Here is a 17,120-nt window from a genome sequence, read left to right as displayed (position 1 = left end):
GCTTTGTGCCTTTTGGAGAGTAGTACTGAAAGTGGATATTTTAGAGTTCGTTACATGAGTCTCATTAATTCTGTTAAGTATTGTTATTGTTGCAGAAAATTGGAAATGGATAGAACTTTTCTTGTCTTGCTGGCCACTCAAATATCACATGTGGAACTACAGCCCAAAGAAAACTGCTAATTAACCGAACATGCATGTCTCTGGACTGTACGAGGAAACAAGTGCATCTGGAGAAAGCCCAGTTTATGTTAGGAGAACATAGACTTTCTCCTGATACTGCACAATAAAATCTACGAGTGGTAAAAATGTGTACTCTTACTGCTTTTTGGTCCTTTAAATGGGCATAATGTTGGGGTCCAATAATCAGCCCTTAGGAGATCACATCAGTATAGACTGTGCCCGTAAGGACAGAAATAGACTTTTACTGCAGCCTATTTATGAAAGTAGTGCATGCAACGATTTTCTTTTGTCTGCATTGATGCAACTGTTGCAACATTTTCTCTCTCTCTGCCCGACGTGTGTGTGTGTGTGTATGTTGTGTCTAATTACAACCTCCTCTATGTTGAACCACATCACCCCCCACTAACTCTGTCTCTCTCACACAGGGAAACAGGGATCAGTGGCAGTGAATGAGCAGCTTGCCGTGTCACTCTTAATACCGGCAAGAAAGGGAGGGAGGAAGGGAGGAGAAGGGAGCCATTCTTATACCTCTATATGACTTCACAGAGGAAGAGTGAGAGAATGTGCAAAAACAGATGTAGGAAGAAGAGAATTAGTCATGTATGAGAGTTTAACACTGGAAGCAAACAGAAGAAGAAAGAGAGAAAGAAACTGAGAAAGTTAGAGACTGGAAATAAGCATATATACGAGAAAAGGTGTGGAAAGGACAAAAAAAGTGTCACACTGTGGAATTAACAACAGTTTCAGTCTTTTTTCCTTTTCTTCATCCTTCCATCCACCACACAGGACGTCTGAAACGAGACCAGCAGTGGATCAACAGGAGACGGAGAGTGAAACAGAAGAGGCAAGAAGTGTTCAGATCACGCAAACTGGTGAGGCTTACAGAGGCATACTGGCTTTATTCATAATCTCCTAAATCTGTGTGTGTGTGTGTGTGTGTGTGTGTGTGTGTGTGTGTGTGTGTGTGTGTGTGTGTGTGTGTGTGTGTGTGTGTGTGTGTGATTTAAGGGATCACCATGTGTTCCCACATGGTGTTCCAGGTGGCATGTCTTTATTTATTTCTTAAAATATTAAGAGAACTATTTAACAAGTTTACAACATGTTGAATTATATCGATGCAGTAATCACACAGACAAAATACCCGTGCAAATTCAGCATTGCAGTATTCATCAAACAGCAGTTGTTCAGAAATCATGTAAACATAAGCAGGGATGTTAGTCTGCGTCTTTAATGCTATTTGCTTTTTGCACTGGTATCATATCAGGCTGTTTAATAATAATAATATTAAATGCATGACAGAAACCACTTTTATTATACAGAAAATAGACCAAAAAAATAGAACATGTTTGAACATCTGCCTCTCAGAACAATTTTCCCTCAAATTTAAACACTGGAAAATTCAGCATATGAATGATATTTGGCTGAAGTGTGACTTGTTTCGGGACATCGTATTTCAAATGTAAACACGTTATTTTGTGGGATCGGTGTCAGTAAAAAGGTCTCTCGCTTTTGGCCCTTGTTTTTTTGTTTGATACTTTGTTCAGCTGCACATGATTAATCTCTGGTTCCTTTTTAACACTCCTCCTTCAATTCTTACTGATCACACTGTTTGCATGTATCAAACCTGCAGTATCTTTAAATGTTGAGCATAAAGTGCTGCAGGTTTGCTACTCCTGCTCCCTCCCTGGGTACTCACAAGCTTTTATACTTTTATCTTTAATTTGCACATTACAATGCATATTTCCTGAACTGGGCATTGCCTAAAGGTCATGTTGACACTAATGTTTCAGCACAACCAGCTAATATGAGCAACAACAGCATCAGCTGAATTATTTGACTTCTTTTTGTCTTTCTGGAGGCAAAGAATCAAGCTGAAGACATGACATGTGATACTGTCACTGTAAGAGATGTGTTTTTCATATAGTACAGTCTGCAGGCATGCAGAAACAATTGAAATATTTAAAGTAGAGTTCAGTGTATATTTGGTATTTATTCTGGTTTCATCAGAATCATCAGAATCAGAATACTTTATTAATCCATAAATAAATTAGTGGGGGGGGGGGGGGGGGGGGGGTTGTCTTAGTAAAATGGGCTCTTTGGTGACACTATCTCATCAGGGGGAATAAAGAAAGTTGCTTAATGAGTACATAAAGTTGAGCTGAAGCTCGCTCCTCTGGTTTACTAAATGGCAGGACACTGTCAAAAATATAGGGAATATATTCTTAATAATTGGCTCCTTCATAACTTGGTGGGACTTGTTTACTTTCGTGTCCCAACCAGTTTGCTTAGATCTGACCAGATGCTCCTGGTTCCTGCATCCAGATTTAAAATAAAGGAGGATTTTGGTTTTTCAGTTACCACCCTTAAGCTTAGGAACAGGCCACTACTTTTAATACTTTAAAAATGCAAGTTTGACTTTGTTTTAAATTTGATCTTGATTAGCTGGCAGTGGTTGATTTATTATGTGTTATAGATGCATTTATGTGTTTAGACCGTCGGCATCGCTCAGCATTTGTTGCTTTAAAAGGTGCTCTATAAATGCTCTCGACTTGATTAGTTTTTTTCTGCATTACACAAAATGCATCTTGAGAGTTTCTGTGGTTCTGGCTGCGTCATGCTGGTACCCACTTTTGTAAACGCTATTCTTGAGGAGAAATGAGGCCTGCAGAGCTCCGGCAAACACCCATCGAGGTTGTCCTAAATTACATGAGTCACATGAATTTTGTTGTTTTTTTATGCATACACAGCAGCTAAATGTGTTAAACCAAATGTGATGCAAAAGGCATGTTTGCGTGGGATGCATTACAAATGCTTAAATTTTCATATATCTAATTTAATAAACACAGAAACTATGCAGGATGGAGACTTCGCATTGATCATGTGGTTTACAGTTTTTCATTTAAATTATTATCTTTCATTTAAATTATGTAAATGGAAGCTTTTTGTTTGTTTGTTTGTTTGTTTTTTGTCACAGTAACTAAAATGTCCAGTCTCTCTCAAGTGGGTCTGTCCTGGAAAGCTACCCAAAACCGATTGCCTTTTGGACCATATTAGTTCACAGCTGTCCAATTAAAGGGTTTTAATTTAGCCAGTGTGCCTGACTCAGTGGGGGGTATGCAGTACCTCCCTCAGGCCTATCAGTAGGTCATGAAGGGCAAGCAGGAATTAGATTTAGGTCCACAGACTGTTAGCACGCTCTGGTTATTCAGGCTGATAAGGTTTAGGTGACAATAGCACCGCTCTCTAAAGCACAGCCGTGTCAAAGTCTTCTAAAACCAAAAATCCAGCTTCCACACTGTCATGAGGAGAGAGAGGAGTCAGGGTTTAGTGGTTTCAGTTCTTAGTGCAATTCTTTGGTATTTAAAAGAATTAAAGCTGCATGAAGTCAAATTCAGTTCAATTCAGAGTTATTTATATAGCACCAAAACACAACAGCAGTCACCTCAAAGCATTTTATATTGTCAGGTAAAGAACCTACAGTAACAGAGAGAAAAACAGTCACTCGGTGCAAGCAAGCACTCGGTGACAGTGGGAAGGAAAAACTCCCTTTTAACAGGAAGAAACCTTCAGCAGAATCAGGGTCAGGGAGGGGCGGGCATGTGCTTTATCCTGTAACATTCCTCATTCTTTAACAGCAAAAACAGACACTAAACATTCACTAGATAAAGTAACTACTGGAAGTGAGGTGGAAACTAACCCCTGCACTGGCAGGAAGTATTGCTAAAAAGGCTGTAAACCAGAATTTACTTTCAGAACTGATATGATATAAAATACTGATATGCTCACATCGTGTTTGCAGCTCAAAACACGTTTGTAGTTGTTTCAAATGTCCTCTCTCGAAGGCCCTGCTAGAAGGACACAAGCTGTGATAAATCATTTAAACATGGAGGTAGCCTCTCTTGTGTAGCTTGCATACTTTTGCAGCTAGTTTAGAGAGAGGTGTTTCTTTATTCACCCTCTCCTACAGCCTAACCTGTCCTCCTATTTTTAATTATCTGTGAATATTTGCTCTCTCTCTGTTTGACTCTTTTTCCTGCTTTTCATCCTTCGTTCTTCTTTCACATTTCCCTTTATTTACTCCAAGTTTTTTCTCCATTTACATCCTTTTCTTCTTTTTTACAGTCACTCCTATCACTGCTTTTCTTTCTTCCCTTATCATTTTGTTTCTGTCCGTCTAAACATTGCCTCACCGTTGGAGGATGTTTCACTTACACTGTGAGGTTTTTTTTGGCTACTGTGTATTAATGTACAGGTATAAAATCTGATACGTGCAGACATACACGGCATGACTGCACACAACCTTTGTCCCAGCCCCCTGCTGGGGTAATTAGATGCTGAAATATTGATAGTGTGTGTGTGTGTGTGTGTGTGTGTGTGTGTGTGTGTGTGTGTGTGTGTGAGAGAGAGAGACATTTCATGTGTTTGTATGTCATGTATGTGATGGTAATTGTGTGGATGCTTTAAGCATCCACACTATTGAGTTCCTGTTTCTCTTTATTCTTTATTATTGTGTGGATGCTTTAAGCATCCACACTATTGAGTTCCTGTTTCTCTTTATTCTTTATTATTATTATTATTATTATTCTAGTTGCTTCCGTACACTTTTTGGCACTTAACTACTTCCACAATTTTCAGCCGATTTTCACCGTTCAAATTTTAAACTATTCTGCTATTTCTGCTAATTTACGCTACGATTTTTGCTATTTTTAACTATTATACTTTTTAAAATATTAAGCTTTTTTCCTTTAATTTGTCCCATTGAAATGAATGGGAAACTTCTGCAATTCTGCTAAAATTTGCTTGTTTTTGAAACTTAACTACTTCCTCATATTTTCACCTAGAACAACCATTCAAACTTTAAAATGTTCACAAATTATTGGGCTATTCAGGTATGATTCAGCTTTTTCAAATCTTCTACTGTTTTACTTTTATGCCTCTTAAAGTTTTGAGTTGCAAAATTGTGATTTTTCACAAAATACATGCGTTGTTATGGTTGCTATGCTCTTGGCTTCCAGTGTGCCACTGAAGGTTTTGCAATTTTCACTTCATGTCCGAACAACTTCTTGCTACTTGCTCAATTTTCACTCAACTTCCACAAATTATACATCAAAACGTAGGTATTTTTGCTGGCTTTCAGAAAATGTCACTATCATTGTTGTGGGATTTATAGAATTTTTGCAAATCTCCTCAGACCAACACAAGGTCTCAAAACTCTCCATATAAAGTCAATGGAGAGCTTGTTCAAAATCATCGCTGGATTTCTGTAATGAGAGGCATATTCGAATCGTCATATCTCCTTAACGAAGCGACTTTAAGACATGAGGCTTGTCCCCGAATATCTTCAGACACCCCTGACGCTCACAATTCAAGAATTTCTTTCTCACCTATTACCGTTCTGAAATGAGTTGGACTTGTTTGAGGGTAGGAAATTCGTCCTTCGCTCAGATTTCTTCAGATTTAAAACTCTGGAAATGAACCACTTTTTTCTCTCGTCATAACTTTTTTTTGGATTTCCACAGAGACCTGAAAATTTCCATGACTGTTCACCAAAGCCTGCTGTCTCTTACGGTGAAAGAATGATATCAATACTCCAAATAGATTTCGAGTTACAAAGCGTTGTTTGAGGGCAAGTCAAGGCAGTTTTTGCTTCGCTCTACTCAGTTATGGTGCATTAGAAGTCAAATATCTTTAATAATTCATATTTTAATGATAAATTGTAAACACTGGAAGATTCCCCCATCTCTTCTGAACAAAACGGTGTAAGAATGACCGCTCTAGCCCCTACGGTTTGGGAATTATGGTCATTTGTTTGAGGGGAGTCCTCACTATGAGAAATAGGCTGCAATAATCCTGTGCCTCTCTGTGCTGCGTGTGTAAAAAGAGGCACATGTTTTGGCGGGAAAAAGTACACAGGCTCTCTGATTGGTGGATTCAAATTCAGCAGCTCCCAGGCTGACCTAGAAACTTACTTCTCTCTCCCTGTGCATTTTTTTGCTGATTTTTTCATTTAACAAGTATATTTGAGGGACCCTCAGCATGTTCAGCATTTTTTCAGCTGTCCATTTTGCTTTTCCAATTTTTCTGTTTAACTGATTACTATTGTGCTAAATCATACTATTTCTGCTATTTTATAAGATTTGTGCCTAATATAGTATTTCTGCTAAATTACAGTATTTCTGCTTTTTATACTATTTGTGCTAAAACATAGTATTTCTACTAAATGTAGTATTTATGCTTAATCATACTATTTCTGCTTTTTATGGGATTTGTGCCTAATATAGTATTTCTGCTTTTTATAGGATTTTTGCTCAAACATAATATTTCTACTAAATGTAGTGTTTATGCTTAATCATCCTATTTCTGCTTTTTATAGGATTTGTGCTTAATATAGTATTTCTGCTAAATTATAGTATTTCTGCTTTTTATAGTATTTGTGCTAAAACATAGTATTTCTACTAAATGTAGTATTTATGCTTAATCATAGTATTTCTATATATTTCTATATATTTCTGCCAGGTCCCCAGGCAGCCAATCCTCTGTGAGGACTTAGACATTCAAATTTTCAAATCAGGGCCTGCACGGTTTCCCAGCCAATCATATATGTGTCCTGAGGCATTCAAATTTGCATATTGGGGCCTTCATGGCTTCTAAGCCAGCCAATCATATCTGAGGGCTGAGGAATTCAAATCCACAAATCAGGGCCTGCACAGCTTCCCAGCCAGCCAATCATGTATGTGGGCTCCAGGTATTCAAATTTGCATCTTGGGGAATTCGTGGCTTCTAAGTCAACAAGTCATCCATGTCGTATATCTCTAAAAATTCATATTTTAATGATAAATTGTCAACACTTGAAGATTCCCCCATCTCTTCTGAACAAAACGGTGTAAGAATGACCGCTCTAGCCCCTATGGTTAGGAAATTATGGTCATTTGTTTGAGGGGAATCCTCACTATGTGAAATAAACTGAAAGAAGCAGGTCTATGTCTCTGTGCTGCGTGTGTAAAAAGATGCACCTGTTTTGGCGGGAAAACGTAAACAGGCTCTCTGATTGGTGGATTCAAATTCAGCAGCTCCCAGGCTGACCTAGAAACTTAGTCCTCTCTCCCTGTGTGTGTGTGTGTGTGTGTGTGTGTGTGTGTGTGTGTGTGTGTGTGTGTGTGTGTGTTTAGTGGGAGAGAGAGGACCCTGCCCTTATTTGGCAGCATGTCATTGTAGGATTTAAATTGAACATAGTTAGACTGGTTGACTGGATTAGAGCCTGTGTTTGTGTGTCCCTCTGTGCATTTGTGTTTCAATAAGTTATTACTATTCTGCTAAATCATAGTATTTCTGGTACTTTTCGGTACTTGTGCTAAATACAGTATTTCTGCTAAATCATACTATTTCTGATTTTCATAGGATTTATGCCTAATATAGTATTTCTGCTAAATTATAGTATTTCTGCTTTTTATAGGATTTGTGCCTAACATAGTATTTCTGCTAAATTATAGTATTTCTGCTTTTTATAGGATTTGTGCCTAACATAGTATTTCTGCTAAATTACAGTATTTCTGCTTTTTATACTATTTGTTCTAAATTATAGTATTTCTGCTTTTTATAGGATTTGTGCTTAATATAGTATTTCTGCTAAATTATAGTTTTTCTTCTTTTTATAATATTTGTGCTAAAACATAGTATTTCTACTAAATGTAGTATTTATGCTTAATAATAGTATTTCTATATATTTCTGCCAGGTCCCCAGGCAGCCAATCCTCTGTGAGGACTGAGACATTCAAATTTTCAAATCAGGGCCTGCACAGTTTCCCAGCCAATCAAATAAGTGTCCTGAGGCATTCAAATTTGCATATTGGGGCCTTCATGGCTTCTAAGCCAGCCAATCATATCTGAGGGCTGAGGAATTCAAATCCACAAATCAGGGCCTGCACAGCTTCCCAGCCAGCCAATCACATATGTGGTCTCAGGCATTCAAATTTGCATATTGGGGAATTCGTGGCTTCTAAGTCAACAAGTCATCCATGTCATATATCTCTAAAAATTCATATTTTAATATTAAATTGTCAACACTTGAAGATTCCCCCATCTCTTCTGAACAAAACGGTGTAAGAATGACCCTTCTAGCCCCTACGGTTAGGAAATTATGGTCATTTGTTTGAGGGGAGTCGTCACTATGAGAAATAGACTGCAAAAATCCTGTGTCTCTCTGTGCTGCTGCGTGTGTAAATAGATGCACCTGTTTTGGTGGGGAAAAGTGCACAGCCTCTCTGATTGGTGGATTCAAATTCACCAGCTCCCAGGCTGACCTAGAAACTTACTTCTCTCTCCCTGTGTGTGTGTGTGTGTGTGTGTGTGTGTGTGTGTGTGTGTGTGTGTGTGTGTGACAGAGAGAGAGAGAGAGAGAAAGCCTTTTAATGGGATGATCCCATTGTAAGATTCAAATTCAATATATTTAGACTGGTTGACTGAATTGGATCTTGTGTGTGTGTCTCTCTGTGCATGTGTGTTTCCTCATGTGTACATATTTGTAATTGTGTGGCAGTCATAAATTTTTTTGCTGATTTTTGTCATTTAACAAGTATATTTGAGGGAACCTCAGCATGTTCAGCATTTTTTCAGCTGTCCATTTTGCTTTTCCAATTTTTCTGTTTAACTTATTACTATTGTGCTAAATCACACTATTTCTGCTATTTTATAAGATTTGTGCTTAATATACTATTTCTGCTTTTATAGGATTTGTGCTTAATATAGTATTTCTGCTTTTTATAAGATTTGTGCTTAATATAGTATTTCTGCTAAATGTAGTATTTATGCTTAATCATACTATTTCTGCTTTTCATAGGATTTGTGCTTAATATAGTATTTCTGCTAAATTTAGTATTTCTGATTAATTATAGTCTTTCTACTAAATCATAGTACAGTATTTCTGCTTTTTATGGGATTTGTGCTAAAACAAAGTATTTCTACTAAATGTAGTATTTATGCTTAATCATACCATTTCTGCTTTTATAGGATTTGTGCTTAATATAGTATTTCTGCTTTTTATAAGATTTGTGCTTAATATAGTATTTCTACTAAATGTAGTATTTATGCTTAATCATACCATTTCTGCTTTTTATAGGATTTGTGCTTAATATAGTATTTCTGCTAAATTATAGTATTTCTGCCAAATTATAATATTTGTGCTAAAACATAGTCTTAATTTAAAATTACAATATTCATAGTTCATCACAGTGTCTCTGGTAAATCACAATATTTCTGCTCTGTTGTACTATTTTTCTAAATCATAGTGTTTCTGTAATGTTTAAGTATTTTTGGCTAAATATATTCTTTCTGTTATCTTATACTATTTCTCCTAAATTCTTGTATTTTTGAGAAGTTATCATGTTTCTGGTAAGTTACAATATTTCTGCTAAATTCTGCTATGCTATTGTATTTCTGCCAAGTATTATGTTTCCTCTAAGATATTGCAGTTCTGCTAAGTTATTCCATTTTAGCAAACTTCTTTTGCTTCTGCAAAGTTTTTACAATTTCTGCAACTTTTCAGCTTTTTCAGCTACTTTTTGCATACAGCTTCAGCTTTAAGCATCCACACTGCATTTTCGCAGGAAATGCAAATTTTTCTAGTTATTATTATTATTATTCTAGTTGCTTCCGTACACTTTTCGCCGTTTAACTACTTCCACAATTTTCAGCCGATTTTCACCGTTCAAATTTTAAACTATTCTGCTATTTTTGCTCTTTCCTGCTACGATTTTTGCTATTTTTAACTATTATACTTTTTAAAATATTCCACTTTTTTCCTTTAATTTGTCCCATTGAAATGAATGGGAAACTTCTGCAATTCTGCTAAAATTTGCTTGTTTTTGAAACTTAACTACTTCCTCATATTTTCACCTAGAACAACCATTCAAATTTTAAAATGTTCACAAATTATTGGGCTATTCAGGTATGATTCAGCTTTTTCAAATCTTCTACTGTTTTACTTTTATGCCTCTTAAAGTTTTGAGTTGCAAAATTGTGATTTTTCACAAAATAAATGCGTTGTTATGGTTGCTATGCTCTTGGCTTCCAGTGTGTCACTGAAGGTTTTGCAGTCTTCTCTTCATGTCCGAACAACTGTTTGCTACTTGCTCAATTTTCACTCAACTTCCACAAATTATACATCAAAACGTAGGTATTTTTGCTGGCTTTCAGAAAATGTCACCATCATTGTTGTGGGATTTATAGAATTTTTGCAAATCTCCTCAGACTAACACAAGGTCAGAAAACTCTCCATATAAAGTGAATGGAGAGCTTGTTCAAAATCACCGCTGGATTTCTGTAATGAGAGGCATATTCGAATCGTCATATCTCCTTAACGAAGCAAAGTTAAGACATGAGGCTTGTCCCCGAATATCTTCAGACACCCCTGACGCTCACAATTCAAGAATTTCTTTCTCACCTATTACCGTTCTGAAATGAGTTGGACTTGTTTGAGGGTAGGAAATTCGTCCTTCGCTCAGATTTCTTCAGATTTCAAACTGTGGAAATGAACCACTTTTTTCTCTCGTCATAACTTTTTGTTGGATTTCCACAGAGACCTGAAAATTTCCATGATTGTTCACCAAAGCCTGCTGTCTCTTACGGTGAAAGAATGATATCAATACTCCAAATAGATTTCGAGTTAGAAAGCGTTGTTTGAGGGCAAGTCAAGGCAGTTTTTGCTTCGCTCTACTCAGTTATGGTGCATTACAAGTCAAATATCTTTAATAATTCATATTTTAATGATAAATTGTAAACACTGGAAGATTCCCCCATCTCTTCTGAACAAAACGGTGTAAGAATGACCGCTCTAGCCCCTACGGTTTGGAAATTATGGTCATTTGTTTGAGGGGAGTCCTCACTATGAGAACTAGGCTGCAATAATCCTGTGCCTCTCTGTGCTGCGTGTGTAAAAAGAGGAACATGTTTTGGCGGGAAAAAGTACACAGGCTCTCTGATTGGTGGATTCAAATTCAGCAGCTCCCAGGCTGACCTAGAAACTTACTTCTCTCTCCCTGTGCATTTTTTTGCTGATTTTTTTCATTTAACAAGTATATTTGAGGGACCCTCAGCATGTTCAGCATTTTTTCAGCTGTCCATTTTGCTTTTCCAATTTTTCTGTTTAACTTATTACTATTGTGCTAAATAATACTATTTCTGCTATTTTATAAGATTTGTGCCTAATATAGTATTTCTGCTAAATTACAATATTTCTGCTTTTTATACTATTTGTGCTAAAACATAGTATTTCTACTAAATGTAGTATTTATGCTTAATCATACTATTTCTGCTTTTTATGGGATTTGTGCCTAATATAGTATTTCTGCTTTTTATAGGATTTTTGCTCAAACATAGTATTTCTACTAAATGTAGTGTTTATGCTTAATCATCCTATTTCTGCTTTTTATAGGATTTGTGCTAAAACATAGTATTTCTACTAAATGTAGTATTTATGCTTAATCATAGTATTTCTATATATTTCTGCCAGGTCCCCAGGCAGCCAATCCTCTGTGAGGACTGAGAAATTCAAATTTTCAAATCAGGGCCTGCACGGCTTCCCAGCCAATCATATATGTGTCCTGAGGCATTCAAATTTGCATATTGGGGCCTTCATGGCTTCTAAGCCAGCCAATCATATCTGAGGGCTGAGGAATTCAAATCCACAAATCAGGGCCTGCACAGCTTCCCAGCCAGCCAATCATGTATGTGGGCTCCAGGTATTCAAATTTGCATATTGGGGAATTCGTGGCTTCTAAGTTAACAAGTCATCCATGTCATATATCTCTAAAAATTCATATTTTAATGATAAATTGTCAACACTTGAAGATTCCCCCATCTCTTCTGAACAAAACGGTGTAAGAATGACCGCTCTAGCCCCTATGGTTAGGAAATTATGGTCATTTGTTTGAGGGGAATCCTCACTATGTGAAATAAACTGAAAGAAGCAGGTCTATGTCTCTGTGCTGCGTGTGTAAAAAGATGCACCTGTTTTGGCGGGAAAACGTAAACAGCCTCTCTGATTGGTGGATTCAAATTCAGCAGCTCCCAGGCTGACCTAGAAACTTAGTCCTCTCTCCCTGTGTGTGTGTGTGTGTGTGTGTGTGTGTGTGTGTGTGTTTAGTGGGAGAGAGAGGACCCTGCCCTTATTTGACAGCATGTCATTGTAGGATTTAAATTGAACATAGTTAGACTGGTTGACTGGATTAGAGCCTGTGTTTGTGTGTCCCTCTGTGCATTTGTGTTTCAATAAGTTATTACTATTCTGCTAAATCATAGTATTTCTGGTACTTTTCGGTACTTGTGCTAAATACAGTATTTCTGCTAAATCATACTATTTCTGCTTTTCATAGGATTTATGCCTAATATAGTATTTCTGCTAAATTATAGTATTTCTGCTTTTTATAGGATTTGTGCCTAACATAGTATTTCTGCTAAATTATAGTATTTCTGCTTTTTATAGGATTTGTGCTTAACATAGTATTTCTGCTAAATTATAGTATTTCTGCTTTTTATACTATTTGTTCTAAATTATAGTATTTCTGCTTTTTATAGGATTTGTGCTTAATATAGTATTTCTGCTAAATTATAGTTTTTCTTCTTTTTATAATATTTGTGCTAAAACATAGTATTTCTACTAAATGTAGTATTTATGCTTAATAATAGTATTTCTATATATTTCTGCCAGGTCCCCAGGCAGCCGATCCTCTGTGAGGACTGAGACATTCAAATTTTCAAATCAGGGCCTGCACAGTTTCCCAGCCAATCAAATAAGTGTCCTGAGGCATTCAAATTTGCATATTGGGGCCTTCGTGGCTTCTAAGCCAGCCAATCATATCTGAGGGCTGAGGAATTCAAATCCACAAATCAGGGCCTGCACGGCTTCCCAGCCAGCCAATCACATATGTGGTCTCAGGCATTCAAATTTGCATATTGGGGAATTCGTGGCTTCTAAGTCAACAAGTCATCCATGTCATATATCTCTAAAAATTCATATTTTAATATTAAATTGTCAACACTTGAAGATTCCCCCATCTCTTCTGAACAAAACGGTGTAAGAATGACCGTTCTAGCCCCTACGGTTAGGAAATTACGGTCATTTGTTTGAGGGGAGTCGTCACTATGAGAAATAGACTGCAAAAATCCTGTGTCTCTCTGTGCTGCTGCGTGTGTAAACAGATGCACCTGTTTTGGTGGGGAAAAGTGCACAGCCTCTCTGATTGGTGGATTCAAATTCACCAGCTCCCAGGCTGACCTAGAAACTTACTTCTCTCTCCCTGTGTGTGTGTGTGTGTGTGTGTGTGTGTGTGTGTGTGTGTGTGTGTGTGTGTGTGTGTGTGTGTGTGTGTGACAGAGAGAGAGAGAGAGAGAAAGGCTTTTAATGGGATGATCTCATTCTAAGATTTAAATTCAATATATTTAGACTGGTTGACTGAATTGGATCTTGTGTGTGGGTCTCTCTGTGCATGTGTGTTTCCTCATGTGTACATATTTGTGATTGTGTGGCTGTAATAAATTTTTTTGCAGATTTTTGTCATTTAACAAGTATATTTGAGGGACCCTCAGCATGTTCAGCATTTTTTCAGCTGTCCATTTTGCTTTTCCAATTTTTCTGTTTAACTTATTACTATTGTGCTAAATCATACTATTTCTGCTATTTTATAAGATTTGTGCTTAATATACTATTTCTGCTTTTATAGGATTTGTGCTTAATATAGTATTTCTGCTAAATGTAGTATTTATGCTTAATCATACTATTTCTGCTTTTCATAGTATTTGTGCTTAATATAGTATTTCTGCTAAATTTAGTATTTCTGATTAATTATAGTTTTTCTACTAAATCATAGTACAGTATTTCTGCTTTTTATGGGATTTGTGCTAAAACAAAGTATTTCTACTAAATGTAGTATTTGTGCTTAATCATACCATTTCTGCTTTTTATAGGATTTGTGCTTAATATAGTATTTCTGCTAAATTATAGTATTTCTGCCAAATTATAATATTTGTGCTAAAACATAGTCTCAATTTAAAATTACAATATTCATAGTTCATCACAGTGTCTCTGGTAAATCACAATATTTCTGCTCTGTTGTACTATTTTTCTAAATCATAGTGTTTCTGTAATGTTTAAGTATTTTTGGCTAAATATATTCTTTCTGTTATCTTATACTATTTCTCCTAAATTCTTGTATTTTTGAGAAGTTATCATGTTTCTGGTAAGTTACAATATTTCTGCTAAATTCTGCTATGCTATTGTATTTCTGCCAAGTATTATGTTTCCTCTAAGATATTGCAGTTCTGCTAAGTTATTCCATTTTAGCAAACTTCTTTTGCTTCTGCAAAGTTTTTACAATTTCTGCAACTTTTCAGCTTTTTCAGCTACTTTTTGCATACAGCTTCAGCTTTAAGCATCCACACTGCATTTTCGCAGGAAATGCAAATTTTTCTAGTTCTCTCTGTTGTTATTATTAGACCATTTTTGTGACCTTTAAAGTCCCGGAAGAATTAGCAAAGGTCAGTGAGGGAGAGAGACTCGAGAAACAAAGGACAAAAGAAGTTAAATGCAACAATAGACATCGAGCTGGAATTAAATTCTTTTTCAATTTACACCCTGTAGTCTGGCTGACACTGGCTGTATTATTCCTGCTTTCTGTTTATTCCTCTAGACTTATCTGATAACAGTTTTTATTCAAAAAGCATTTATTTTATACTTGGACAATTATTACAGTAATGTTTTCTTTCAAAAGTGCTAAAGATTTCATGGCTTTACCTGCTTATTTTTGAAAATATTACAATATTATTTATTTGTTTAATTTTCTTGAGGTCATAGGTATTAAAGTTTTGTACCTTTCATTAGTTTTTAATTTGTTTGTTTAAGTTCAGTTTTCAGACAGGAATTTGTTGCTTCAGTTTAAGGTGACAATATTTTAGTCACTTATGTAGACGTACCAATCCAAAAACCTCCTCCCAGCTCTATAAAAATAAACAAAATAAAGAATAAAACTGAAGACATTTTCTATACCATAATAACACCATAATAGAAAAACCACTGATTACTACAAAGTTAAAATTAGACAATTAGAGGTAGTTTGGTAAAAGATGTTAAATGTTTGTGATGTAAATTAAGGAAACTTTTGAAGTGAATGAAAAGAAGGCAAATCAAACAACATCCTGTCTGAAGTGCACTGCACACCTGACTCACCGGAGAACATTTAGATTTGATATAATGGCGGTCTTAAAGGTTGAACCAGGCTCTGTTCAGAGCTCTGGTGTAACTCAAGCTGTGCTGCGGTTCAAAGAGAAACCCAAACAAAGCGTCTAATGAGGTTGAGGTGTTGCAGCTGTCATACGTCAAAAAGTCAAAGGATCAGCCTGAAGCTTCATCAAGAGGAGCCTGAATAATTTATTAACACTAATTCCCATGCACACAGATACACATGCATAAACACTGTTTGCATGCGAGTGACCTGAAAAGAACAAACCCAGTTATCCTGTTTACTGTAACAGAATACTGTTCAGGTGCCTCTGCTGTGTGTTGTTGTTTTTTTGCACTCATACCAGCACTCACTCTCCCATGTTTTTGCACAGTGATGGTCCCAAGCTCATCTGTGCCAGACATTCTGGACCTCATTTGACCCAGATTCATTTATTCTGGGTTCATCTGACCGTAGAATGCACTGCCAGTTTTCATTAGGCTCTCTTAATGAACTTTGGCAAAGTTTCATGTGGCATTTTTGTGCCATTTGTAAGTAGTTATTTTCCCCTTGGAGCCCTTTATAAAGGTTTCTATCAGTGAACGTCTGTTTTACTGATACATGATTAATAAAAGTGTTTTATTAATCACTTTGTTGAGTGAGTATTTGAAAATGGGAACAAGTAATTTTCAAGGCCTCTGCACTTTCTATAATTAATCAGTATGGCAGCTTATAACATTGTAGTTTCTCAGATGTTCGGGCACTACTTTACAACCTGCCGCCATGTTGACAAATTAGTTGAAGTTGTATTAGTCTCTATTTATTTCAATACAGTTTGTCTATTCTGTTTGTTTCTAATTATACATCAGACCCAAAACCTTATAATTCATAATGATATACATAATGATGAGTTCACTGTGAGATGATCTGAATCATTATCATTTTTCATGTATTTATAGCAAACTCTGAATAAACGAATCTATTTCTCACTCTCTTCATTAGAGTCTACAGGTGACTGCTGATGTCCAACCATAAGGATAAAAACCAGGGCCATGGTCATTTTACAGCAGGTGAAAACACACACACACACACAGAGACACTCTCACACACACACACACACGCACGCACGCACGCACGCACACACGCGCACACACACACACACACACACGCGCGCACACACACACATACATACTCCTTTCCAGCTCCAAATCGTTCACTGTTACACTCTACTACAAAAGGTTTGCATGATTTGAACAGCCGGTTGGGTTAGTAGGGCTAAACTGTGCACTTTCGATGAACATACTATGGATACGTGCAATCAGTGACATCAGACAGAAATGAGAGTAAAACATATGAAACAGAGCATTTGGAGTACTCTTAAGCTGGAGCTTTTGGCACAGAGGGACTGGCATGCAAGCTGACCTCATGTAAAGCTTTTGTCATGTTTAACACAAACATTCACCACTGTAACAACATATACTGTATGACACAAAATAATGAAAGAAGAAAGAACATCTGAAGCTACAGTGTTCCCACTTTATTTACTCTTTCTTTAAAAAGCATGCACACACTGTAAACAGGGAGACCAGTCAAATCAAACAAGATGCTGTATGTGTGTGTGTGTGTGTGTGTGTGTGTGTGTGTACTACTTTTGTATCAACCTCTTTGATACTTAGTTAATGCGCTACTGAACTTGTCTTCTTTTCTGATCAGCTAATGAGCCCTGACAGC

At 36.5% G+C, this 17,120-nt stretch overlaps 1 protein-coding gene across 1 annotated transcript in view; it reads left to right on the top strand.

The window, feature by feature from the left end:
- The first annotated feature begins 623 nt into the window (after nt 1–623).
- The window catches only part of LOC146560292 (unconventional myosin-VIIa-like), a 75,874-nt gene continuing 59,377 nt past the window's right edge, over nt 624–17,120 (top strand). Inside the window, exons 1-3 of the mRNA XM_085244269.1 lie at nt 624–875; nt 967–1,052; nt 16,392–16,459. Coding sequence (XP_085100395.1) covers nt 16,442–16,459 — 18 coding nt within the window. The 5' untranslated portion in view covers nt 624–875; nt 967–1,052; nt 16,392–16,441. The remainder of the gene's footprint in view (nt 876–966; nt 1,053–16,391; nt 16,460–17,120) is intronic.

The sequence above is a fragment of the Mchenga conophoros genome, linkage group LG14 (genome assembly GCF_057382185.1).
Source record: "Mchenga conophoros isolate Kocher_MC1m ecotype Shallow Benthic linkage group LG14, M_conophoros_male_GT1.1, whole genome shotgun sequence".
Classification (NCBI taxonomy): domain Eukaryota; kingdom Metazoa; phylum Chordata; class Actinopteri; order Cichliformes; family Cichlidae; genus Mchenga; species Mchenga conophoros.
Note: the sequence above shows the minus strand (reverse complement) of the source record. Positions and strands in the feature narration are given on the sequence as shown.